Source organism: Eleutherodactylus coqui, chromosome 2 (assembly GCF_035609145.1).
Source record: "Eleutherodactylus coqui strain aEleCoq1 chromosome 2, aEleCoq1.hap1, whole genome shotgun sequence".
NCBI lineage: Eukaryota > Metazoa > Chordata > Amphibia > Anura > Eleutherodactylidae > Eleutherodactylus > Eleutherodactylus coqui.
The window spans coordinates 113,145,047-113,172,753 of NC_089838.1; the positions used below are offsets into that span (position 1 = coordinate 113,145,047).

A 27,707-nucleotide genomic window follows, 5' to 3' on the forward strand; every position below is an offset into this window, starting at 1 on the left:
ATGCACAGAATTAATCTCAGTGAGGTCTAGACATGTAGTAGAGAAGGACGGATATCCAGCACATGATCGGATGTTCAAAAGGGGTAAGAGCCCACCATATATGGGCTTCTTGGGCCATTAGTTTTTCCAATGAATGGAGCTGTATGACGTAGTCACATTGTGCCTGACTAGCACTGTCATTATTTGTAAACTCAGCTGCTGCCTCTTGCTGGTGTATTTGGGTCCATGTCCATATGAAATGTTTTTAGAACAGTTCAAATCGGGGCAACGCAGGGTTAGTTGTATATTGTCAAGAGTTCATTCAATTCCAGTCTGATAGTTCAGCGTGTGGGAATACTGAACAGACATGTTGCATTGCTAGATCTTTCACTACACATAACAAACATTACATATAATGTTTTTCAACAGTTCACTATATATATATATATATATATATATATATATATATATATATATATATATATACATACAGCCAAGTCACATTATTATGACCACCTCCTACTTTCGATGTCGGCAGCGCATACGAAGTGACATACATGGGCCGACTTGCTAGGTTTATAAAGAAATGTGATAGTCTGCTCTCATATCAATCATTGTTGTAATGGGTAAAACTGTCGATTTATTTATTTATTACAAAAAGGGATGATTATTGGCCAACGGTAGCAGTATTTCTAAGACAACGCAGTTTGTGAACGGTTTGCCTGCTGCTGTGTTGAAAATGTATTGTGAGTGCATAAGCGGCACCATTGGGAATAACCAGAGTTGAAACAGCGGAGCACCATGTGCCATTGACATGAAGAGCTAAGAAGGTGCACGAGGGCCGACAGATACGCTATGGTGGAGAAGCTCACCATGAAAATGAACTAGTGGCTACCAGACATGTGTCTAAAACAACAGTTCAGCAAACTCTACTGCGTATAGGGCTCTGAAGCAGACGGATGGTCACTGCACCTATGCTAACAACGTTACACCGAAAGAAAAGGCTTCAATTTACAGTATTAGAATTGGACCACAGCTGATTGGCAAAGGGTCACCTTCTCTGATGAATCCTGTTTCCTGTTTCATGGAACGGATGGCCGTTGTCGTGTCAGGTGAAAAGTATCAGAGAACACCCAGCAACCATTGCTGAAAGAACACAAGCTGGTGACGGAAACCTTATGGTCTCGGGAATTTTTTTGTGCCATTCTATGGGCACTTTGAACTGATTTGGTTATGAAATAATCCTTACAGCTCATGTACACCCATAAATGCTGTTTGTCTTCCCTGGGGTAGATGGGATCTTCCAGCAAGACGGTGCGACATGTCACACTGCTAGAAATGTCTGACAGTGGTTGGAGGAGCACGGCCAAGACTTTCAAGTACTTCCTTGGTTCCATAATTCCCCAGACTTGAACCCAATTGAGCATCTGTAGGACCACCTCAATTGGGTTTGCTCTATGGATCTTTCCACACACGCACCCTCTGCACCCATCCTTTCAATTTTGAAATTATTAAAAGAAGGAAAAACAAGATACAGCTGCAAGTTTAATTTTCTGGTTTATTTACTTAACAATGTGAGCATAAACACTTAAAACCTTCCTCCTAAGGCCCCCTGTCCACGGGCGTCGCAAAGTCCCACGGCAGATCTCCGCCGCGGGAGCCGACACCCAGGAGCCGACGCCGAATCTCCGCCGGTCAGCCCTATCTGATAGATAGGCTGACCGCGGAGAATAGGGGCAATTCACATCATTGCGATTCTCCACTTGTGGACAGGAGCCAGCGCTTTCCATAGCAATGCTATGGAAAGCGTCGGCCGGCGTAATTCGCCGGCAGTTTACCGCTGGCGAGTACACGTCCGTGGACAAGGGGCCTAACTTTGTTCTCTGCAAACTTTGAAATCGCATCATCAAAAGCTATTTCTTTCGCTACTTTGTTTTCAATTGACAAGATGGCTAAGCCAGAGAGCCGAGTCTGACTTCTAGTGGACCTAAGAGAGCTCTTGATTCATTTTATTTTTGAAAAACTCCTCTCACACAATGATACTGAAACACATAACGCTAACAAGAATCTTAAGGCTGAAGTCAGATTTGGTACAGAATCTGAAAGTACATACTCAACCACAAACTCTAAACATCTTAAAATCTTGTTCTATGATGAAAGACTAATAGAGTCGCAGTGCGAAAAATCCATTTTGTGACAATTGTCACTAGAACCTGTGACTCGCACTGCGATGTCAGAGCATTACACAGTGATCTTTAGTCACATGACCCTTATCACCGCCAAAGTCGCGGTCTAGCCCTAGCCTTAGGCCAGCTTCACACACGTGTAAGCGTGTTTGTATGTGTGTGCTCAAGACTTCTTCTGTGAGGGAAACTGGGTGGAACCTATGCTTGAGAAAAGCTGGGTAAGAGCTATTACTACTGCTGTTGCTACAGCTATTGTCATAGCTACTACTACCACTGCTAATACCAGTGTGAAGGACATTGTATTTCTTTTTGTTTGCTGGAGAACAGTTTGTTCCTTTATTTTTGTTTGTGTGAAAAACAACACAATTGGACTGTTACCGTTTGCCTGGTTGTTACAGCTTTGCAGTGCGGGACAGACTGCAAGCTGGAGTCCAGTGAGGACCAGCAAAGGCCCTGAAGTTGACGACAACCCTAACCTCCTAGGTGGGGTGTTTATGGCCTTTACATTGGACTAGTTAGGTCTGTCACCCTGTCTGACGGAGAAAGACGCCCTCCAGACGTCCAAGGAGGGGTTAGTGACACCACCCTGTGGGTTGTGAACCCCAAGCTATGTTGGACTGTGTATGAGCCAAAGTTTAAAGAAATCTTCTACTGCTGAGCATATTTTCGTCGAGGTATGCCACTTCCTGACCGTTCGGACAGTGATCCAGAGGCGAGTAAACCCTGACTTGTCACTATAGAGATTATATATATATATATATATATATATATATATATATATATATATATACACACACACACTACCGTTCAAAAGTTTGGGGTCACCCAAACAATTTTGTGTTTTCCATGAAAAGTCACACTTATTCACCACCATGCGTTGTGAAATGAATAGAAAATAGAGTCAAGACATTGACAAGGTTAGAAATAATGATTTGTATTTGAAATAACATTGTTTTTACATCAAACTTTGCTTTCGTCAAAGAATCCTCCTTTTGCAGCAATTACAGCATTGCACACCTTTGACATTCTAGCTGTTAATTTGTTGAGGTAAGCTTGTGAAATTGCACCCCACGCTTCTAGAAGCATCTCCCACAAGTTGGATTGGTTGGATGGGCACTTCTGGCGTACCATACGGTCAAGCTGCTCCCACAACAGCTCAATGGGGTTCAGATCTGGTGACTGCGCTGGCCACTCCATTACCGATAGAATACCAGCTGCCTGCTTCTGCTGTAAATAGTTCTTGCACAATTTGGAGGTGTGTTTAGGGTCATTGTCCTGTTGTAGGATGAAATTGGTTCCAATCAAGCGCTGTCCACTGGGTATGGCATGGCGTTGCAAAATGGAGTGATAGCCTTCCTTATTCAGAATCCCTTTTACCCTGTACAAATCTCCCACCTTACCAGCACCAAAGCAACCCCAGACCATCACATTACCTCCACCATGCTTAACAGATGGCGTCAGGCATTCTTCCAGCATCTTTTCATTTGTTCTGCGTCTCACAAACGTTCTTCTTTGTGATCCAAACACCTCAAACTTGGATTCATCCGTCCACAACACTTTTTTCCAGTCTTCCTCTGTCCAATGTCTGTGTTCTTTTGCCCATCTTATTCTTTTTCTTTTATTGGCCAGTCTCAGATATGGCTTTTTCTTTGCCACTCTGCCCTGAAGCCCAAAATCCCGCAGCCGCCTCTTCACTGTAGATGTTGACACTGGTGTTTTGCGGGTACTATTTAATGAAGATGCCAGTTGGGTACCTGTGAGGCGTCTGTTTCTCAAACTAGAGACTCTAATGTGCTTATCTTCTTGCTTAGTTGTGCAACGCGGCCTCCCACTTCTTTTTCTACTCTGGTTAGAGCCTGTTTGTGCTGTCCTCTGAAGGGAGTAGTACACACCGTTGTAGGAAATCTTCAATTTCTTAGCAATTTCTCGCATGGAATAGCCTTCATTTCTAAGAACAAGAATAGACTGTCGAGTTTCAGATGAAAGTTCTCTTTTTCTGGCCATTTTGAGCGTTTAATTGACCCCACAAATGTGATGCTCCAGAAACTCAATCTGCTCACAGGAAGGTCAGTTTTGTAGCTTCTGTAACGAGCTAGACTGTTTTCAGATGTGTGAACATGATTGCACAAGGGTTTTCTAATCATCAATTAGCCTTCTGAGCCAATGAGCAAACACATTGTACCATTAGAACACTGGAGTGAAAGTTGCTGGAAATGGGCCTCTATTCACCTTTGTAGATTTTGCACAAAAAAACAGGCATTTGCAGCTAGAATAGTCATTTACCACATTAGCAATGTATAGAGTGCATTTGTTTAAAGTTAGGACTAGTTTAAAGTTATCTTCATTGAAAAGTACAGTGCTTTCCCTTCAAAAATAAGGACATTTCAATGTGACCCCAAACTTTTGAACGGTAGTGTATATATATATATATTATATACACACACACACATTTTTAAAAAAACGTCCAACACAGCTAAATCATTGTTGGAAGGATAGATGCTACATTAATCTACCGCTATTATTAGCTCGTAGTGATAAAAAAAATGCTGACAGGTTCCTTACCTCTACATGGCCTTTTTCGGGCATGAGTGTTTGTATGAAGGTATATTTGCCAGATTGTTGGGCCTTATAAATGTAACATTGATCAGCTGACAAACAAACTGCTCATCCATCGACCGATCGATTTGTCTAAGTGAGCCAAAAAATGTTTACTGGTCGGCTGCACAGCTTCCTCTGGAATCGGGGAAATATGCAGCTGAACCATCAAAGTAGTATTAGGGTGAACAATCACGATAATCATTGTTTGGACCCATACTGCAGATCATCTGTGTTGACATACTTATTGGCAGTCAGCAAACGTTAGCATATGTAGAGGATCTGCCTGTATTAAGCCCCTTTTACACGGGCCAGCACTCTGTTAAGCGACTGCACGAGCGCTGATGTCACCGCTTAGGTCATCAGCGCTCTTGCAGAGCTTTCAAACTGAAAGTCTTGCTGGCGAAAAGTCAGCTTAACAACCGCTAACAACAAGTGAGTGATATTTTCGCTTCGCACTGTATGATTATCGCTCACTTTTGCTTGTTTGACCAAATTTTGAGCAATAATTTTTGTTTGTAAAAGGGCCTTTAAAAGAACCGCAATCTGCTCTTGATGATGAGCGCCATTCAGTAAGATTGGCGCTTGTGTACCAAGCCTTTATACATGCTGATTCATACTGTATTGGTGACTAACAATCATTGATATGATTGTTTATCCCCAATAGCATTTCATCATCATCATTAGCCCATAGCCCATTCCCCGTTTACACAAACTGGCATGCCACCAACAATAATAATTTTTTGTGCAGCACACAACAAACGAGCACTTGCTCATTTATCGTCTGATGGGCAGCACCTTCGCCTAGCACAGTGATCGGGCAAACAAATGTTCCTAGGAACATTTTTGCTCAATCATCGCCATGTAAAGGCCTTTTTTCTGGTTTCCAATGGTCAACTTCCTACCTGCTTACTCCCAAATTGTGAATTCTATATGAAGACAACTATAGCCCCACCAAAAATGTCAGTCCCACACATCAACCAATATAACAACCCCAAAATAAATGTCCAAGACAGAGCTGCAGAGATTAGCATTAAAAAATGTTTATTGAGAATTACATACATAATAAAAGCATTTAAAAAACAGAACATGAAGGAAATGCAGCCTCAATACACAGCGAGATACATCACCTCAGGTCACACATATAAGAAGTTCCCAAAGAAAATCATGCTCATATTACCCTACAATAGGCGCAACCAAGCTCAATGTCATGCACATAATAAAATGTCACCACGTAACCGAGGGTCTGGAAATCTCTGCGCTCCGATACACTCGTTTCACCCTTAGCTTCGTCCAGGGCAGCCCATCTAAAGATCTTCATACACATTAGAACTTCTTCACATCTCATTTTGTTCTCTCCGCTTCTGGGTTCCATCACAGGTTTCCATCTGGATCACCGAAAATGGCATCTAGAATGAAACCTGCATGGAACCATAGGCTTTGATTCCTAGAAACTGCTCAAAAGGGGACCACTAAGGTCTCTGAGCGGGGTTCCATCTGTTTCCGGCATTGGTGCAGCAAAGAATAACATGGTTTCAAACATGAAGTTTGGGAATTATTCCCTTCTTCCTGGTTCTGGAATCCGTTTCTGGAAATAATAATGACAGACACTACAATGGTAATCCCAAGGGTAAGGTAAAGTCCCCTGGTGCAAGCACCGAGTCATGACCGACTCCTAGGGTGATGACACATCGTGACGTTTTCTTGGCAGACTGTTTTTGGGGGGTGGTTTGCCATTGCCTTCCCCACGGTAATCTTAAACATCATAGTAAATGTAGCTTAAAGGGCCTTTTATACAACCTCACATGAATGTTTCTTCCCTTGATCATTGTTCCATGTACAACTAAATGATCCACTGACCAGAGAGCAAACACTTGTTGGTCAGCCGATCAGCTTGTTTGTGAGCATAACATGGCTCAGTGGTCGGCTGCACACCTCTCCATATAAACAGGGGCCGTCGCCCCGGATGGGGATGAATCGTAGTAATAATCGTTTGCCCCCAGAATACCTCTGCCAGTGTGAAGAGCAGAACTAGTGCCTACTGACATGCTATAATGTTGATCAACACTCTTTCAGAATGGCAGAGGATTGGCAGCTGTAGAAGAATAAAGGAAGACAAGCAGAACACTAGATCCATAATTCAGATTACCTTGTAAAATGTGGCTGAACTAATTAGATTTCCCCTACAACACCGTCCCTAAACTGATGTCAGCAGAGCCATAGGTAAATATCTGCTAAATTGACTTTATGTCTTTGCTGTAATCCGATGTGCTATTTACAGAGTAAATAAGAACATGAGATACTCAGTAGCTTATAATCTTCATAAAGATCATAGCGCCATTTAACACGCAACACTGTCAAGTGCAGAACCGCCCTGGAGTCGTCCCAGTGATACTCGCTCCGGTGCTTTTAGGCAGGACCGATGATTGCTCAATAAATGGAAGTGAAGCAGGGGGGACATTGTTCTGGCCCATCCGCCTCCATTCACAGTAAACAGGCCGTCGTTCATAGATGAGCGGCTGCCTGTTTACACGGGCCGATCATCATTAGATTCAGTTCTGCCTGAATGATCCAACAACTTAGGCCTCATGTCCACGGGGAAAATCAGATCCGCTGCAGATTCTACATGTAGAATCTGCAGCGGGTCCCTCCTGCCCCGCGGACATGAGCGCCGAAAATAGCAATTTAAAAGCATTTACCTATCCGTAGCGGGCGGCGAAGGTCAGCTGTTCCTCACGGCCGGATCTTCATTTTCGGCCGGCGGATGAATTCCTGACGCCGGCGGCACGCCGGCGGCACGTCGCCGGCACGTCGTCGACGTGCCGCGCGCATGCGCCGGCACATCCGCCGAGCCGAAGCAAGGGAGATGCGGCCGTGAGGAAGAGCAGAGCTTCGCGGCCCGCTGCGGGTGAGTAAATGCTTTAAATTCCTATTTTAGGTCTCCCGCGGATCTGGACGGCTTCCATAGGCTTCAATAGAAGCCCGAGGGAGCCGTCCCCGCGGGAGACCCGCATGAAAATGGAGCATGGTCCAGATTTTTTCATGCTCCATTTTTTTTTAAATCACTTTTATTGACGATCCGCGGGTATTTATGTACCCGCGGGTGGTCAATGCATCCCTATGGGATGCGGATCCGCGTGCGGGAGATCCGCTGCGGATCCTAAATCATATTTTCCCCGTGGACATGAGCCCTTATGGTTCATTGCTTAGATCGTGCAGGCATTTACACTGAGCGATTATCGCTCAGATTCCCGTGATCCAGCGACAATCTGAGCAATCGTTCAGTGTAAGAGCTTAGTCACACGGGTGCATCGGGCGTACTGCAGGTGTGGAAGAAAGAACACAGGACCGGCAATACAGCCAGTCACATGTTCTTTCTTCTGGCGGTGCGGAGAGTCGTCCACATCTGCAGTGCGGCTGTCTTATAGTGCAGGAACACGGGCGCCAATGCGCCCGTGTGACTGAGCCCTAAAAGTGCCTTTAGCGCTGCTAAATCTAAGGAAAAACATAGAAATCTTATTTATTTATTTTTATTTAGCATTAAGATACACAGTTTATTTGAAAACAGCTCTGACGCTCCCCTATCTTAGGGCAGTATGTAATAAAAGGGGAGATGCTAAGCTGGGGGTGTATAACTTTCACTTATTTGATTCAGTATTTTCATCTATAAGGCCTCATGCCCACGGCCGGGTGGTATTTCGACTGTGAAATCTCGCAGTGGAATCAGACCTGGTGTCCCCCAGAGACCCATACTCACCTCTCCAGAACTGCCGCAAGTTTCACGCCCGGCGAGCTGTCATGGATGCACAGTGCAGGGCATGACGTGCGGGCGCTGGGCTATGACGCGGATTCCCGCAATACTTCTGCAGTGCTCACAGTGGAAGTATCGCGGAATGGATAGCTTCCATGGACTGCAGTGGAATCTCCTGAATAGTTTGTCCAAAATGAATTTGCGGGGTGCTGGATCAGGTGTTACGTAGCCTGGAGCCTTGTGAAGGGCTGCCATGTATTTCTACATATTAAGACATGCCTATTACACGTCTTAATAGAATGCCTGCAGTAATACAATAGTACTTTAGTATTATGGTGTGTTGTATAAGTGATCAAATGATTGCAAGTTCAACTTCCCTTTGGGAACTAAAGAAAAGAACAAAAAAAAAACTCAAAAAAAGGAACACTTTTTAAAATTATAACAAAGAATAAAAAATATTAAGAGTTTTCCCATACTTATAAAAAATCTAAATGAAAACCAAACAAAAAAATAAACAAACAACAATATTTGGTATTGCCACATCCATCAAATGTCAATGTATTGAAATAACACCCTATTTATCCTACACAAACCCAGGATTGCACTTTTTAGGTCACCCTATTTACAAGTGAAAATGTAAAGAAAAGCGATTAAAAAGTTGCATGTACCCCCAAATAGTACCAGTAGAAACTATAGGTGGTCCTGGGGAAAAAAATGTTAATATTATTTTTATTGAAAATATCTAAAAACATAATTGTGCATCCACTACTACCGTAATATATATATGTACATCCATATATGAATTATATATAACTTGTAAGAGAAAACAAATATTTATTTATTTTCTTTAACCCCTTAAGGACCAAGCTGTTTTGTACCTTAAGGACCAGACACTTTTTAGGGATTTTACCCATGTGGCGGTTTTACTGCTCCATTTCTTTTCCTTTAGCTACCAAAATTATTTTTGCTGCGTTTTTTTTCCTGTGACATATAGGTCGATTTTTTAAATATCTTTTTCACTGACTTTTTTGTTCAATGGAGCCGCTCCGGAGTGCTCGCGCCGCCTAGGTCTTCTGCGCATGCGCAGACCAGCTCTCCGGCGCGAGCACGCCGGAGCTGCTCCATTGAACACAGCAGAAGACCGCACAGCGCAAGCGCGTCTAATAGAAGGAGAAGACAGCGTTAGACGGCACCGTGGAGACGGGGACGCCAGCAACGGAGCAGGTAAGTGAATAACTTCTGTATGGCTCATATTTAATGCACGATGTATATTACAAAGTGCATTAATATGGCCATACGGAAGTGTATAGACCCACTTGCTGCCGCGAGACAACCCCTTTAAGAACACGACACACAAGTGTGAGGTACAAGCAGCCAACAGCACATCAGTGGAGAGCGAGACGGTGATTGGTTAATAGTGATTACTTGCTCCTCACTGATTGGCTACGTCATTCGTATGCAGATTACTACAGTCGGTAGAGAGCGAAGTGTTATCCTGCAAATAACCATGACATTAACGGAAATGATTACTGCCGCCGCCATTTTTCCGAAGACCAAACCCTGTATAAACCTATGAGATCTATCACACCCACAATGGCTCCTTGTTGCCAGACGAGACATAAAATCACAACCGCTTCCTGGCAGAAGTCTGCAGCTCCGTGTGTGATAAGCGTTAGTTACTGTGTCACTGGGTGTAAGCTCAGGACTAAGTCGTACATGGTCGCCTAGCCGTCCTCTCAGTGCTGCCCCGAGCGTCCGTCACAGTTCCGGCGCTACAACAAGCTGTAGTGCTAGCACGGGACACGACGGATGTGACGTAGCAGGAAGTAGGAAACACTGCGGTGCCGAGAGCTGGTAACGATGGCCGCGGTGTGGAGCCCTGTCGTCCTGCTCCTCGGCTTCCTGGCACATAAGGGCGCCGCTGACATCACAGATGGCAATAGCGAACACATGAAGCGGGAGCATTCACTTATCAAGCCTTACCAGGGTGAGGGGCGGCCGGCGGGGCACTGCTGCAGGGTTTCCACTACACGTCTGTAATGTCACCTCCATGTAGAAGCTGCTCCATTACCTGCCATATAGACAAGCCACAGCCAATCAGATTCCAGCTCTTTTCTTTCCAGTGCTAGTCAGCAGATGAGAGCTGCATTCTGATTGGTTACACTGGCCCACTTTTTTTTAAGCAAGATTTTTCAGCTTTTGCAGGGTTTTTCTCCCCTGGTCGGTTCTTTGGATGGCAGTGTGCCCTTCTCAGTCACCTCTATACAGCAGTGACAGGGATCTGTTTAGCGCCCCCTGCAGCATGCCACATGTGGAGTACAGGAAGCATGTAGTTGGGGTATTTCTCCAGTAAATGCTCTTCCTCTTAAGTTATTTCTCTTCAGGGAAAACTTCTGGTTAGCTACGGCTTCCCCATAAATGCTGTCCTTTGCCAGGATTGGGTCGGCTTCTATCAACTGATTGCCCCAGTGGCCGTCTGTTGAGGGGGGAGTCTCTGATTGATTTAAAGGGATGTAAGTCAATAGAATGAATGTTTGCTTTTCTGAAATGTTGTAGCTATTTTTTATTTTTAACCCTTCCTAGGGCGGCCATACTTGAGGGACACTATTCTGTGCTGTTATGTCTGCAGGGTGTTTGTGTGCTTTATAACTACAGCCCCCTCCCCTAATGACAGGGCAGAGCATCCAGGGTCTTATCTGTGACCAGTGTGATCTACAGAGCCGTCATTAACCCCTGATCCTCTAGTAGTCCTATTAGATGAGCCGATTCTCGTTTGAATGAGTGTCGTCATCACTCGCTCTCGTGCCGCCTGTTTATACAGCAGATACATCGTTGGCTCGCTCAGCCCCTGTATAAGTGGCGGAGGGGGACTTAACGGTGCTGGTTAGACCCAACAATGAGCCAACGGGGGTTTTGCCTGCATCAAATGAACGAATGAAAAGCAAGCTATTCTCTTTAGTCGGTGACTTATGTTTATACCGAACAATTGTACCCTGTCCACAAGGTAGGAGATAACTTGCTAATAAGTGGCGTCTCCACCGATCTGGAGGACGGGACCCCCATGTCCCACCTTCCTGTCACTGCAGGGGTCACTTCTGACGTCACTCTGAATGGAGCATTGCCCGAGTATGCGTGGTCAGCACGCTATTCAATTACCAGACAGGTGCTGCTCGGGCATCTTGGCTAGCCTTTTGAAAGTGAACTGCGTGCTGGGAACATGGCCATCTTTAGAGGATCCCATGTATACATGTTTCTCTTCATCTCTATAGCAGCTCTTCTTGCTTGTTATGTCAGCCTATGGAATGGCTGCATCCCGTTGATTACGCCACTTATACATAGACAAGTTCAGCCAGTTTATTTGCTTCATGCATATTTCATGTCATTGGGGCCCGTTTAGACAAGCCAATTACATCGCCACTAGATCGTTCGCTCCGGCAGCCTGTTAATACAGCAGATACATAGATACATCATTGGCTCGTTCACACGGGAAATCCTTCAGCCGTTCACATTCGCTGTATAATTGAATGAGAGGAACTGAATGAGTGCTATTTAAACTGAATGATACGTGAATGAGCAAACAATGGTTTTTATGCCTTTAGGAATGGCGAATGAAAAGTGAACGATTATCGTTCACTTTCGCTCATTTGAATGTTTGGGTTTTTTTTTACGATCGTTCCATCTGAAAGCACCCTTACTTGGCCAGTGCGCTTTTACACGTTCCGTTAACCTTGTCTTGTAGGGGTGGGTTCTGGCGCTATGCCTCTCTGGGATTTCATGGGCAGTACGATGCTAACCAGTCAGTATGTGCGCTTGACGCCAGACGAGCGGAGTAAGGAGGGATCGATCTGGAACAGCATGGTAAGGGTTTTGTCGCTTCTTGTATAGCTGATTACAAGTCTGTTGCTTTTCTATAACGCTAATGGTATAAATGTCTTTTCTTTTCAGCCTTGTTTCCTGAAGGACTGGGAGATGCACGTACATTTCCGCATCCATGGGGGTGGAAAAAAGAACCTTCATGGAGATGGATTTGCTCTGTGGTATGCAAAGGATCGTCTACAGCCAGGTGACTGTCCTGTTGGAGCTGGTTTAGGTTTTCTTTGTCATAAGCTCACTTCATCTTAATGACCGAACACTTAAAGTGTGCAATACGTTTTGTTAAGGGCCCGTATTTGGAAATCAAGACAAGTTTCATGGCTTGGCAGTCTTTCTAGATACGTATCCCAATGATGAAACAACAGAGGTGAGTACTGGAGTTAACTAACTTTGTTGATGCATAAACCAAGGACCATTACCCATTGACCATTGTTCATCCAGTAAGCAACATAGCCATACAGGTAGTACACAGAAAACAACCCTACCAAAAAAGGATCCCTGCTTCCCTATTCTCAGCAAACGCTTGATGGTGCTTTTACACGGGACGATCTATCGTGTGCAGATGGCCAACAGCTCGTCCCAGCGATAATAATTTCTGTGCTCTTACACAGGAACGATTGTCACTAACTGAACGGAGGTGGGATGGAGATCTTTCCGCTCCCTACTCCCTTCACAGTAAGCAGGCAGTCGCTCATAAGTGAATGACTGCCTGTTTACACAGAAGGATACGTTGTACAATTTCCTGCATACATAAACTAATTGACGACCAAAAAGTGAAAGGAACTTCTCGTTCGCCGTTCAGTCGGTGCATGCGTTTACACTGAAGGTAATTGTTTAGATTCCCACTGGATCGCAGGAATCTGAACACTAATCATTCTATGTAAAAGTAGCTTTAGCCACCCATAGTCATTATAGATGTTACTTAGACTTAAAAAATCAATGACATATACTGTTTATTATTGGTGGGGGTCCGCTGCTCTGTATCCCAGCCGATTGAAGAGGCTCACCGTGCCCCTTCAAGCACTGTAGACTCTTCAGCTGATTGGGTGGGATTCTAAGCGGCAGAACCCCACCGATCAGATCCTGAGCATAAACCATCAAATTTGAAAGGTTGGATAACCCCTTTAATGGGAACATCAGAAACTGCCCTGTTGAAGGGGTTAACTCAATGGACACATGGGTAGTATAGGTAGAGTGCAGTCTGCTGCATTGAATTAATTTTCTCCGCTGCAAGGGAAATGTGTCACTTTGCAGTTTTTCTGACCATTTTCAAGCTGGTTTCTGGTGGTTTGAGCTGCCCGGCCAGATCAACTGATCATCAGCAAGTCTGCATTTAGAGAAGGCTCATCATAGATACAAAACTGGCATTCTGAGTTATGCTGGGTGCTTGGAGTAGGTTACCAACCCTGATCTAGTTACATAAACAGCTCCACACCCTGCAAAATCTGGTACAAGAGTCCTTCTTCACAGGACAATAGACGATCCACAAATAGTGCATTGTCTAATACCTAATGAATAAAATCTTTTATCACACTCTACAAAGTGCGAAGTTCTTAATGTAAATACTGTTGGAGAAGAGGTTGTCCTGATGAAACTTCCCCTTTGTTTCCTCCTGATATGCTTCACTGTACTGAAGGGAGTGAGCAGCCAAACCGGTTAGACCACTGGGTGTTACATTCTAGTTTAGTGACTTGCCTGTAGACAATCATATTTTAATAGTGTTTTAATTTTTTTTTAACTGCATGAAATGGTCTTAAAACAGGGGCACATTAGGGTCCGGATAGAGTAACTAACATTGAGAATATTTTCCTCTTGAGGGTTTTGCACAAAAATCCGTAGCTAAATCACTGTTACATACGGATTTTGATACAGATTGGTAACCTATGCACTGCAAAGGTCACAATCTATGGTGAGAATCTGCTACACATTGCAACAGAATTGAGATGCTGGGCTGGTAAATCCATGCAGACTCTTTTTTTTTTTCCCCCAATACATGTTGATGGGTTGTGAAAACCCCCCCAACCATATGATTAGTCCTGTAACTTGTTACAGACTGCAGAATGTGACAGTTACATAATGTACCCTTAAATAATGAACCTGTCAGATGATGAGCGCCCACTATATCACTACACCTAGAGTTCAGGGAGCGGTATGCAATAACCGTAAAAAGATTGGCATACTTGCAGTAAAGCGGACTGTGGTTGAAGGACCTGGGGGGGCTGGCTCTAGTGAAGCAGGGAATTGGGTTGGGTTTGGAGCCTTGGGGGTGGGGCTTTTGTATGACGTGATTGGTGGGGCGGGAACCAGCAAGATGAATGAGCTGAAGCTTTGCTGTGCAGCTAAGGCAGAATAGTCCACTGTGGTGTGCGCCGCAAAATCCAAATGCTGCATTGTTGTTTGCTGAGGCGTTTCAGTTGCCCAATAGAACACTAAATAGAAGAAGTTGGCGGGTGCAATTTTGGCTCCTTCAATCAAACTATCTTTTAAAACGGACTGCTTGCTTCTGCAACCGGACATCCCCACACATAATGTAATAAGTTTACTGGAATCTTGTATTTGTGAATCTTCCCGTTGACAAGGAGTACATTCTTCCTTCCTGTGTAGAATGTTGTGGCTGCGCAAGTATTCAATAGCTGATCAATCATCCTTACAAACCCAATTAATTTCAAATACATTCATTTTCACTTCTGCACACCTTTTTCTGTCACTATAGTACATAAGGTTCCCGCCCAAGTGATTGCCTCATCCAAGCCCCGCCCACCAGTTGCATCATAGAAAACCCCGCCCATAAAGCTCCTAACCGGACCCAATTTCCAGCTTCAGTAGAGCCAGCCCCGCCCCTCACAGGTCCTTCAACCACGGTCTCCTATACTGCAAGTATGCCAAAAGATTGTAAGCTCACCTTTAAATCCACTGCTTCTTTGGAAGTGCGCAGGTAACGCCGGTGAGCTGCAAGTTTCTCCATAACTAATAAAGTTGGGTTTCTCAGTGCAAAAAAAAATTCTTTCCTTATTTTCTTCTACAAGAAACCACTAGCGGTTTTATCTGTGTCCTACTATGTAATAGAAGAAAATAATAAAGGAAAAAAAATGGGTTTTTTCTTGCGCTGAGAAACCCTATTTGTTTAGGGAGCCGTTCTTTGCCTTTGTTTACCAGCTGAATTTTATATAGTAATATGAGCAAAATAGTCTTTCATTGGCTCATGGCATATGGACATTGGTGAGTGAGCACTCAAGATGACCATCCACGTCAAGTAGGCTGAACCCACCAATATTGGTGAATCGGACAGCAATCTAACTAATGTGTATGGGGGCCTTCCATATGTCTTTGCTGGCAGGGAGGGGAGAAATCGGGCAAGTTGGGGGTTCTGTAAGCTGCTCCCTCCTATGCATGCTTGGAAATTGCTGTTGACCAAATGACAGTTGAGCCGGCAGATATTGCATGTGTATGCCCTGATCTAGGCCATGTCCAGACATGTAAGTACAGGGCGATGCACGGGAATGGGATTTTATAGAATCGCACTGATATTTTCTGCAGAGTCGCTGTGGATGCCCGATCTGTCATGAAGTTCTTCATAGCTCGCTGGGGGTGAAATCTGTCAAAATCCCTATGTAATATGTGTGGAATTCCTTGTGGATTGCCAAGCCAGTTCAGCTGGTAAATGGATGTAATGTACAGCCCATTTATTGAACACAAGTTTAAGAAGTTCTCCTATTTAAAATGCCGCTGTCAACTGCATCTCAGCTGCCAGTTTACGTCGGACGCATCGCGGCTGAAAATCGCGACAATGAAGAATAGCTGCGATCGAGTCTCGAGATTAATTAGCGTTTTTGCGTTCATTCACACGGGGGGAGGTATCACGGGAAAAATGCTCTGCAGCGCAGAAATCCTTGGAATGACTTCTAATGCTTAAATAGAGCCATCTGTCTTCGTTTCTGAGCGCCGGAGCAGGTAAACTTCCTCCCTCCTCCCTTTTGTTTCAGCTACCATAGGAGTCTATGGGAGCCTTCAGCGATTTTCGTTAAGTGATAGGTCTTGACTTATCTTTTGACACAGCTTGAAAAATGTAATATAATTTTATATTAAATATTTCTTTAAATATAAAGAAAAACAGGAAGTGCTTGTTGGGAGAGAGTGTAGCTACTCTATTCTTATGTGTATGTATACCAGAAATCTTCTCCAGCTCCTAAGTGGTGTAGCCTAGAGGTGCCAAGATGCGCCTAATGTATCACTAGGCATGAGCCTCTGCAAATATTAGGCGCATCATGCATTAGCGGCATTATATATTAAGACCAGTGTTTGAAATAACTATCCCCCATAGTCTCTAGAATGCTCATTCTAGCTTTCTCTTCTCAGCGTGTCTTTCCTTATATATCTGCCATGGTAAATAATGGCTCCTTGGAGTATGACCATGGCAAAGATGGGCGCACAGTGGAATTAGCAGGCTGTACAGCTGATCTTCGCAATAGTAACCATGACACGTTTTTGGCCGTCCGATACTCCCGCGGACGTCTTACGGTAAGAAACCTTTAACTACAGTAATGTCAGATTGTATATGGTTACACATCCTTTCGTGGCCACTGACATATAGCATCGTGGCTGTGCTTGTTTGTTGTAGGATTCATTCTTTGCACTGTATTATAACGCAAATGGTTGATATTCTGCAATGTAATATGTCTTATTTTCCAAAGATAATGACAGACATTGAAGGTAAAAACGAATGGAAGAATTGTGTTGATATTTCGGGTGTTCGATTGCCAACAGGATATTATTTTGGAGCAACTGCAGCAACTGGAGACTTATCAGGTTAGATTGAATTTCCATCTATTACAAGAAAGAAACATTAACCCTTTGCAATCCAATTTTGGATTCAGGATTTCCTAGGTGGCTTTCTCTTTCTGCCATTATACAATGGCACCATCTGCTGGCTAGAGCCAGTACTGCGGTATGAGAGATAATCGAGAGGCCCCCCGCCCCCGACAACAGAGCAGCTAGTAATATACAGTAAGAATACAGCAACATCGGAGCTGTACAGCCTTCAATCAGAATGTCTTTGGACGTCAGACAGTGGATTGGAAAAGGTTAAAGGGGCGGTCCCGGGAGTTTGGAAATAAGTTTAGTAGATGTTGTAAAATTAAAAAATCCTCCACCGATGCAATGCACCAGCGGTCCCTGCCAGAGTTTACTACTTCTGCAGCAATGATGACATGAACGCTGCAGCAATCCCTGGCCTTGGCGGTCATGTGCTGTTTGTGCTAGTATCATTGCCGAACTGTGGGGGCTTTACCAGGAGTCAGATTGTCCGTGTATATGATGCATATTTACTGCAGATAGCTTACATTTTTAAACTCTTGCCAACCCCTTTAATACACCATGTGGCAAATTTAGGGAAACTAAAAGAAGTTGTTCTAATTTTATTTTTTTCTTTTAGATGGTACTATAAACCCCTCCCCCCACGTTTGGTCCTGCTATCTGGCATCATTAGTTGAACTTTTATATAGTTGGTGTTAATCTATATTTTTCTTGCAGATAATCATGATATTATTTCTATGAAGTTGTACCAGCTTGTGGTTGAGCACTCGCCAGATGATGAAAATATTGACTGGACGAAAATAGAGCCCAGTGTAAGCCTGCTGAAGTCTCCAAAAGGTATGTAAAGGGGAACAGGATGTGCCGCTCCTTCACAGATAGTCTCACTTTAAACCAGGTCTGATAACTGCTTGTGGAATAGATTTCTCTCCGTTTGTACAGGTCAATCTAGCAGCAGAAATGTAGGGTTGTTTCTGTAGTATATGCATGAAGTTAAACCCCTTATGGACATGGCCTATTTTGGGCTTAAGGACGAAAAGATTTTTGGTGGATTTTCATCTTCATTTTTCAAAAGCCATAACTTTTTTTTTTTTTCCCCGTCGACACTGCCGTATAAGGGCTTGTCTTTTGCGTGGCGAACTGTAGTTTTTATTGGTGCCATTTTTGGGTACATAAGACTGTATTGTAAAAGTTGACTTTTTTTTTTTTTTATGATGGCAGGAAGAGAAAACACATCAATTCTGCCATAGTGGTTTGTTTTTGTTTTTTTTTAACAATGGTAATCATGCAGCATAAATGACACAATACATTTTTTTTTTTTTTGGAAATCACTTTTTTTCTAAAGCACTGCATTCAAAGTCCTATAACTTTCTTTTTTCTTTTTCCATGGACGAAGCTCTTTAAGGGCTTATTTTTTTTCAAGACAAGCTGTAGTTTTAATTAGTCCTGTTTTAGGGTGTTTATTCTTTTCTTTTTTACATTTAGGTCTCTGTAGGGGACTTGTACAATAGCAGCTTTGATTGCTATGATAAAGCATTGCAGAACTTCTGTCCTGCAATGCCTTATCGCTTGTATTAGCAATCATAGGCACAGGCAATGCAGGATGCCTGTAGCTCGCATCCTGTTGCCATGGTAAGCTGTCAAGCTCTTCACAATTACATCGCGAGAGACCGATGACGACACAGATGGAGCGCGCTCCCTCTGTGAACCCTTTACATGCCGCGATCCACATAGATCGCGACAGGGAAGAGGTTAACAGCAGGGGTCGCTGTCCCGATGCACCCGCGCTGTTGCAGGGGCAGTCCGGCTATCTGTTACAGACTGCTCTGCTGCTGGATAGCGTGAGATCTCTTGCGTCCTCTGGATATTGCGAGATCATAAGTGTACGTTTTGTTGCGTTAAGTATCAGGTAGCCAGGACATACAGTTATGCCCTGTGGTGGGAAGGGGTTAAGGAAGAAATGCAAGATGTTTCTCCACCAAATCTGCCAAGCGTGACCAAACCATAAATATAGCAGTGATTGATGCTTCTCACTAATATTGTTCAAGAATTACCCCATAAAATGTGTTATAAAGTGGGTGTTGTGTGGCTTGTGTCTACGGTGACTTCTAGGAAGGCAGCTAGTGAATAAAGCGTTTTGCTGAGTGCAGCAGGACACGATGGTTTATTTCTAGAGATGAGCGAGCGTACTCGGAAAAGCACTACTCGCTCGAGTAATTTGCTTTATCCGAGTATTGCTGTGCTCGTCCCTGAAGATTCGGGTGCTGCTGCGGCTGACAGGTGAGTCGCAGCGGGGAGCAGGGGAGAGCGGGCGGGAGAGAGGGAGAGAAATATCTCCCCTCCGTTCCTCCCCGCTCTCCCCTGCAGCTCCCCGCTCCGTGCCGGCACCCGAATCTTCAGGGACGAGCACAGCGATACTCGGATAAAGCAAATTACTCGAGCGAGTAGTGCTTATCCGAGTACGCTCGCTCATCTCTATTTATTTCCATATCTCTTAGAGGTCACTGAAGAGTGAAGGGACATTCACACAGTGGTTTATTCAGTATACTCAAGGGAATCTTGTAGATATGATACCTTCCACAGGCGAACCATAAGACCTGATATAGTAAGCTTTCGGATCTACTGCTGCTGCTGTCACACAGATCACTTTATACTGTGATTAGCGCTGTGATTACCGCTGTGCTCCCATTGATTTTAATGGGGCTTCGCAGACCTGCGCTCGACCACAGAGTTTCTAACACTGATTTTCGAGTTCTGTCTGATTATGTCAATCACAGCTGCAGGAACAGAACCAAAAGGTACGCCTCACTTTCATTGTGAACTGCACACTACTTTGGTGTCGGTTTTCCAGGGGTCCCATCCGTCTCCCCTTTATTTGGAGTAGAGCGCAGCGTTGTCTACTACACATTCTATACTCCACTGGAAGGAAACAGAACCCTTGTAAAACAGACAGGAGAGTGATGTCCGTTTCCGCTATGGGTTTCCGTCAGTGCTGTTTTCTGCAGCTGTGATGGAAACCCGTGATGTAATCTCACAGTATGTTAACCCCTGAAGGACCAGACACTTTTTAGGGATTTTCCCCATGTGGTGGTTTTACTGCCCTATTTATTTATTTTTTCTTCAGCTAGCAAAATTATTTTTGCTGCATTTCTTTTTTTTGTGCCATATATGGCAATTTTTTAAATATCTTTTTGCACTTATTTTTTTCCCTTTTTACTTTTATTAGGACTAAAAACCAAAACTAAAAAAAAAAGTTTTTTTCTTTTTAAGATATATTGTTTTTAAAATTTAGTGTATTTATACTAAAATGAAGGCCAGGAATTAGTTTCTCATTCTGTTTTAGATGTTGTGATGTATGATTTTCTGAAGTCTCTGATTACAGGGACTTTTTTTTCCATGTCTTTGGTGGATCATTCTTTTTTTATAAATATATTTTTATTCAGTATCTTTTTTACTTATTTTTGTAACTATTCTATTTGACACCTATATCCCCCATGACGTCATATAAGGCCTCTAGGGGTCATTCATGTGTTTATTTATTTTTATTTCACACTTTTCCTTTTTACATGTATGAAGGTAAAACATCCCCTTGTAGTAACAGTAGTCACTAACAGAGGTGATCTGGGTCTGCTAGGACCCTGCAGCTCTGCTGTGGCAGGGGGCACTTGGTGGTCATATGAATGCCGTGTCGAATACTGGAAGTAAAACTTCAGCTTTCTCTCTTCACCACATAGCGCTCACTAAGCCTAATAATAATGTAGCCTGTAAAGTGGTTGAAACCTGCTTCTGCCGTTTCCTTTGGGTCCTTGTCTGTGACTAACAGTTGAGGACCTGGCCTGCTCCTGCTACGTTGTAGAAGCTTTAATCCTGCGCCATATTTTTGCTATTGTCTGGGATTAAGGACCAGAACCAAGCGCCATAAATCTACTGTGCTTGGTCCTTAAGGGGTTAAATAACACGGTGTAAACCTTCCCTGACTACATGTGAAGCCAACTCTCATGCACCTCTGGTTGACCTCCATAATCAGACATTTAATGCAATCTTGGCTAACCTGAACATTACGGCAGATATCCTGCTACAACAGACCTGCTCTCCAGTAGCGGTAGACATATTTTCTGACTCCTCCCTGTCCCATATCCTTCGATAAAACAGCATGCTGGGAAAACCAACGTCTCCAGGATCTTGTGTGAAAGGGTTGTATAATATCCTGCTAGGCCAATGTAGTTGTTAAGCTGATAGCTAAATGCAAACAGTCATCTACGTGAAGGTTTCGGGGTGCAATGACTTCATGAAGATGTGATCCCTGCTCTCAGGTGGGATCATTTTGCCCTGACTTGTTTTTTTGCTCCAGGATAACTAAGTTCTTCTCCCTCTTGACTTCCAGATAATGTTGATGATCCAACCGGCAACTTCCGCAGCGGCCCGCTGACTGGCTGGAAGGTGTTTCTCCTGCTGCTCGCCGCTCTTCTGGGGATTATAGTCTGCGCCGTGGTGGGAGCTGTTGTGTTTCAGAAACGTCAAGAAAGAAACAAGCGTTTCTATTAACCGGCTGCTTCGGCAATATACCCAATGCCAAAATGTGAACTTGTTTTCCCCCCAAAAGAAACATGGATTGTACAAAAGTTTCTTATTTGGGTATTTCGGAGATAATTTAAGTGGTATTTTCATACTTTTCCTTTACGGGAATAAATGCCATCAAAGGGTTGGCGGGAGAGGAACAATCACTTTTTAAAGACCGCTTTTGTTTTTTCTTTTGGGGAAGGTCTGATTTTTGATTGATTTTGATTTATTTTTTTAATATAACTGTCTGACATTACTGGAGTATGCATTAATGTGTTATTTTTGGGGAGAGAAGTGGCTACATAGTTTCTCATATTTTTTTTTTGACTGCACCTACAAACTTGTTTTAGGGCTGTTTAGTGAAGCCTTCTTCAATGTCTACAGATATCTGTTGCACCGATTCAGCAGCTCAATCCTGTGGATTGGAATAGCTGCTCCATCCAAAACGTGTGAGTAACAGGGGAGATCACAGACATGTTCCTAGTTTGGTTTTCTGCATCCTTTTTGAGTGTCTTGCTGACATAAAATGTTTACAAACATGAAGTGAGGAAAGAAGAGTTTTGCCTTGGTCTGCACTACATATCTTGTACATCCATGAATGATTTTCTGCTACTGCGTTTTTCAGGAATATGGAGGCATTTCCTATAACTATGTAGGATATTTGGCCTTAATCAAATTGGCCGCCCATTAAAGAAAAAAAATTTAAAAGTTGTGTTGACTGGTCTACTCGTGTTAATACCTTCCATTACAACACAGTCTATTACATCAGTGCTAATGGGTCAGGAACGCTGTATTTTCTCCTTAGGGAGAGCACCTAGAAGCTGAGGGAGGAAACTTATAAGGCCGTTCTGGGTAATATACAAATAAGGGAGATGTAACAATACCTCTGCAGCACCACCTATTGGAATGCAGCGTTCTTGCAAGTCAATGTTAAAATCTTTATACAAGTCTTAAAGGGGTTGTCCCGCGCCGAAACGGTTTTTTTTTTTTTTTTAACCCCCCCCCCGTTCGGCGCGAGACAACCCCGATGCAGGGGTTAAAAAAACAACCCGCACAGCGCTTACCTGAATTCCGGCGGTCCGGCGTCTTCATACTTACCTGCTGAAGATGGCCGCCGGGATCCTCTGTCTCCGTGGACCGCAGGGCTTCTGTGCGGTCCATTGCCGATTCCAGCCTCCTGATTGGCTGGAATCGGCACGTGACGGGGCGGAGCTACACGGAGCCGGCATTCTACACGAGCGGCCCCATAGAAGACTGCAGAAGACCCGGACTGCGCAAGCGCGGCTAATTTGGCCATCGGAGGGCGAAAATTAGTCGGCTCCATGGGAACGAGGACGCCAGCAACGGAGCAGGTAAGTATAAAACTTTTTATAACTTCTGTATGGCTCATATTTAATGCACAATGTACATTACAAAGTGCATTAATATGGCCATACAGAAGTGTATAGACCCACTTGCTGCCGCGGGACAACCCCTTTAATATGCAAATAAGGGAGATTGAACAACACCTCTGCAGCGCCACCTATTGGAAGGCAGCATTGACTTGCGGGAATGCTGCCCTCCAATAGGTGGCGCTGCAGAGGCATTGTTCCATCTCCCTTATTTGCTTATTACCCAGAGGAGCATGAATGGCCTTATAAGTCTCACTCACCTTTTTAGGTGCTCTTCCTAAGGAGAAAAGATAGCGTTCCTGACCCACATCACAAGCCTCTCCTTAACCAAGCCAGAAACCTACTACACACTGATGAGGGGCAAACACCCCGAAACTGCTGTCTGTGTATGGATTCTGGCTTGGCTTTCAATTCCCAGTCGTTGTTACAAGGCTTGTATAAAGAGTCTTACATTGACTTGCATTGACTGCCTTCCAATAGGTGGCGCAGCAGAGCTATTGTTCCATCTCCCTTACTTGCATCAGTGCTAATGAAATAGTTGTACACGAGTTCTCTTAAATATAGAACATGACATGCAGCCAGGACACGTTGAATTTTTTATTTTTTTTTTCTTAACGTGGCTACATTCCTGCCCAATCTGACATTAAATATAGAGACAACCGCATATGGTGGAAGAAAAAATATAAAACAGTGCTCAGGGTAACCAGTTACGATGACTATTAAGCATGGCTTGAAAACAGAGGAAATTTGTTAAAATTCTCCAAAACGCGTTGCATTCCTATGTCTGAATAAACTCCAGTCGTCTTCATCCCAAGCAAGTATGGGTCATATGTTCCATCTCCAGATCCGAATAAATATATGAAGAACAATCCTGAATTTGGGGGGGTTGAGTGAACCATCACCCCCACTAAATGAGTGAGGATTTACCCTTTGGCCCTTTAACAGTTTTGGTGATTGGTTACACCCCTGAGCCCTGGCTTATATTTTCTTCCTCCCATATGCTGTGATTCCTAAATGGGGACTAATTGTATCTCTGGGACAAGACCAGTGCAGATGTCCACTTGGTATGTCGGGACCTATTGAGACAGTCCTCACTAATTGTCTTAAGGCCTCCAGGAATTAATGGTGTGAGGAAGTGCCGTCTGTCATTTCTGTCACGCCAGGTGAGTGCAACCCTTGTTATATCAAACACGTTTATATATTTGCCACACAGAGAGCTGTATTTTCAGTTGATACTGGATCAGACATAGTGCTGTGTGGTGATGATGATGCATCTGTGTAACACCCAAGAATTCATGTGTTCTATTAGAACTTGTCACTCCACAACTGATGTACATGTAAGGCAAGAGCGCGGCTCCTGCGTTTTTGTTTTGGTTTTTTTTCCCCCCACCCCAACCTAGTGTCTTGGTTTTATAAACTCATTTTTTGCATGTACGTCTTTTTTTCACAATATTTCCTCCCTACTAATGGGGAGGAAGAGGAGGGTGGCGGCAGACATTGTGCCACATCACACCGCCAAACTTGTTCAAGAATGGTTTGAGGAATATGGCAAGGTGTTCACTTGTCCTCTAAATTCTCCAGATCTCATTCCAATCAAACTCTGTGGGATGTACAGGAAAGGCAAGTCTAATCCATGAGGTTCCCACCTTGCAATTTAAAGAGGTATTTCCATCGCATGGCTAAAATGGGAATACCCATCTGTATGTTTTGGCCAGTATTAAACAGCCGAGCTGTGTGCCGTTAGCTGGGTGTGTAACTCATTGAATTACTGAATGGTGAGGCACAGCAAGCTCAGCAGGGTCTGTACTCCTTGCAACTTTGGTGCTGGCTGATATTGCTCTATTAGCTTGATGAAGGCCTTTTGCCTGAAATGTTGCTCTAGTTTATGCCTGCATTTGGAGTTGTACAATAAATGGTCACTCTTTTTGCGTTGGTTGCCTTAAGTGTGGTCGACTCCTTCTGTATTTTGGTTTATAGAGCGTTGCTGGCGTAGCTCTGGCTGCAGCACCACTCCCATACAATCTAGGATAGAGCTACCAAGATCTTGTTTTAGTAGCTGCGGCATTCTCAACTTGGCCATGATTGATTAAGAGAGAAATGCCCCTTTAGGGTATGGTGAAACGTTGGTCATTTGCAGCAGATTTGGTCCTTCCAATGGAATAGAAATTGAAAGGCTGAAATGTGCTGTAGCTCTGCAACTAAAATCTGCGATAAAATCAAATCAGTGACGTGTAAACGTGCCCTTAGATTGCAAAGTGGGGCCTGAATGGTGTGGCCTTATAACCAGCACATCTGACAGACCTGGGGAATTCTGGGAGGCCAGGTCCTGACCTTGAACTCTTGCAATGTTTCTCAAACCATTCCTAAAGCATTTTTGCAATGTGGCAGGGCTCACCTGCTGAAAGAGGCCATTGTCATTACACAATGCTGTTGCCATGTTTAGGTAAGTGGTACAGGTCAAAGTAACCTCTTCCCATAGTGCATCCTGGTTCCATCTCTTCCTCGGGAAAACGATGTATGCCCAATCTGCTGCCCATATGATGAAAGAAAACCGGATTCCTCAGACCAGGCCACTTTTCGTGGTTCAATGCTGATGCTCACGTGCCCATTGTATGTGCTGCTGCTGGTGGACAGGCGTCAGGACGGGCACTGAAACCAGTCTATGCAGTAAACCTGTTACCAATGGGGAGACGTATTAAGACTGGTGTTCTCAAATACTGCTCTTAATGACTACTGCAGGCGAAAGATGCGTCTTGTGTATGAAGATGTGGGCCTCCTGCCTGCAAGATATACCTAATGTATGAAGAGGCCAGGTGCTTAAAAAGAAACTTCTGCCAGGAATTAGCTGCGAGGCTGGGTAGTCATGCCTCCTTTTGGAAGTTTTTGAGCTAGTAAGACTTGCGCCAAATATTGACTCCAATTTTTCCATAATGAATTCCATTCTATGTGATCTGACTAAAGATGAGCAAGTATACCTGCTAAAGGCAATTGCTCGAGCGAGCATTGCCTTTAGCGAGTATCTCCCCCGCTCGAGACTGCAGGTTCGGGTGCCGGCAGCGGGCACGGAGCTGTGGGGGAGAGCGGGGTGGAACGGAGGGGAGATCTCTCTCTCTCCCCGCTCCCTCCTGCTGACAGCCGCTACTCACCGCTCCCCCGCGCCAGCACCCGAACCTGCAGTCTCGAGCGGGGGAGATACTCGCTAAAGGCAATGCTCGCTCGAGCAATTGCCTTTAGCAAGTATACTCGCACATCTCTAGATCTGACACCTTTCTATCAGTTGCTTCAGTGAGCTGACCGTCATCAGTTATCCTTCATTGGCTCACTTTTGGTAGCTAGAGCATAGAGTACCAGGCTTAGGGCTTATTTAGACGACCGTATATCGGCTCGGTTTTCACGCCGAGCCGATATACGGTGTCCTTGTCTGCAGGAAGGGGCTGGAGGATGGAAGAGCCAGGAGCAGGAACTGAGCTCCCGCCCTTTGCCACTATTTGCAATGGGAGGGGCGGGACAGGGCAGAGCTAAGTGCTGGACTTAGCTCCGCCCCCATCTCTTCCCCCCCCCCCCCTCCCCCATCCAAATAGTGGAGAGGGGGCGGGAGCTCAGTTCCTGCTCCTGGCTCTTCCATCCTCCTCCCTCTGCAGACAAGGACACCATATATTGGCTCGGCGTCGAAACCGAGCCAATATACGGTCATCTGAAATAGCCCTTAGGCTGGATTCACATGGGCGTATTTGCGCATGCAAAATTTATGCGCTCAATACACAGCGAATAAAACATTGCTGATCTTTTTTTTTTAATGGGTTTGTTCACAGAAGTGTATTTTTCAGCGCATTTCGGTCATAGAAGGAAAAAAAGCCCACAACATGCACTACTTTCCTGTGCATTTGTGCACCAGAAGTCCCCATCTAAGTTAATGGTCATGTATAAATGCACACATGATACGCTAGGAGATGCATAAGACACTGCGTAACAGGAAAAGAACACATCCTAAACTCAGGCTTACTTGCCGTTTCAATTTTTGGCGTACGCAAAAGGTACAGTAAAACACGATGCGTGCGAAAAAGAACATTTGTTCCGCAAAAGCACAGCGCTCATGCACTCACAAATACACACATGCTCATGTGAAGACGCCCTTATGTGAAAACACTGGTGGCCCCTGTAATCAGTGACCACTGGGATGGATAGTGTCATGGCTTCTGTTCATAACACGGATGTGAAATTGCCTGTTGGGCGCAGTTTTTTCCATATGCTTTTTCTCACATGTCTTTATCATACGGTTTTCTCTGCTGTGAACTTCCTGTTTTGTTTTTCCCCCACGTGGTCCCCATATTAACCTATGTTCAAAGTGCACCCGCATGCGATTGCAATTCCGGTTTCTGTTTATTTTGTTTGTTTTAATGCTTCCATAGAAAATAATAGGTCATTCTTCAAGAAGGATCGCAAAAAAAATAGGAGATAGTGATTTTTTTTTTCCCCATTAAACTTGGACAACCAGTCCGAGAAAAAAATCACTATTGTAAATTAGTCCATTTAAATGAATGGGTTATTTTTCCTTGCAAAAGC

At 44.1% G+C, this 27,707-nt stretch overlaps 1 protein-coding gene across 1 annotated transcript; it reads left to right on the top strand.

Moving 5' to 3' along the window:
* Positions 1–10,183: 10,183 nt before the first annotated feature.
* LMAN2 (lectin, mannose binding 2) lies at positions 10,184–22,461 on the top strand. Its single transcript, XM_066591353.1, has 8 exons — positions 10,184–10,498; positions 12,251–12,369; positions 12,457–12,574; positions 12,672–12,751; positions 16,741–16,902; positions 17,076–17,190; positions 17,914–18,033; positions 21,578–22,461. Exons 1-8 carry the CDS (start codon positions 10,372–10,374, stop codon positions 21,736–21,738), a joined length of 1,002 nt encoding a protein of 333 aa, XP_066447450.1. The 5' UTR covers positions 10,184–10,371; the 3' UTR covers positions 21,739–22,461.
* The last annotated feature ends 5,246 nt before the right edge of the window (positions 22,462–27,707 follow it).

Excerpts from the sequence above, each read along its gene's own strand:
- LMAN2 (XM_066591353.1), top strand. The coding sequence starts at position 10,372 with ATGGCCGCGGTGTGGAGCCCTGTCGTCCTGCTCCTCGGCTTCCTGGCA. Across the intron at positions 12,370-12,456 it reads GATCGATCTGGAACAGCATG|CCTTGTTTCCTGAAGGACTG; the intron begins GTAAGGGTTTTG and ends TTTTCTTTTCAG. Across the intron at positions 12,575-12,671 it reads AAAGGATCGTCTACAGCCAG|GGCCCGTATTTGGAAATCAA; the intron begins GTGACTGTCCTG and ends CGTTTTGTTAAG.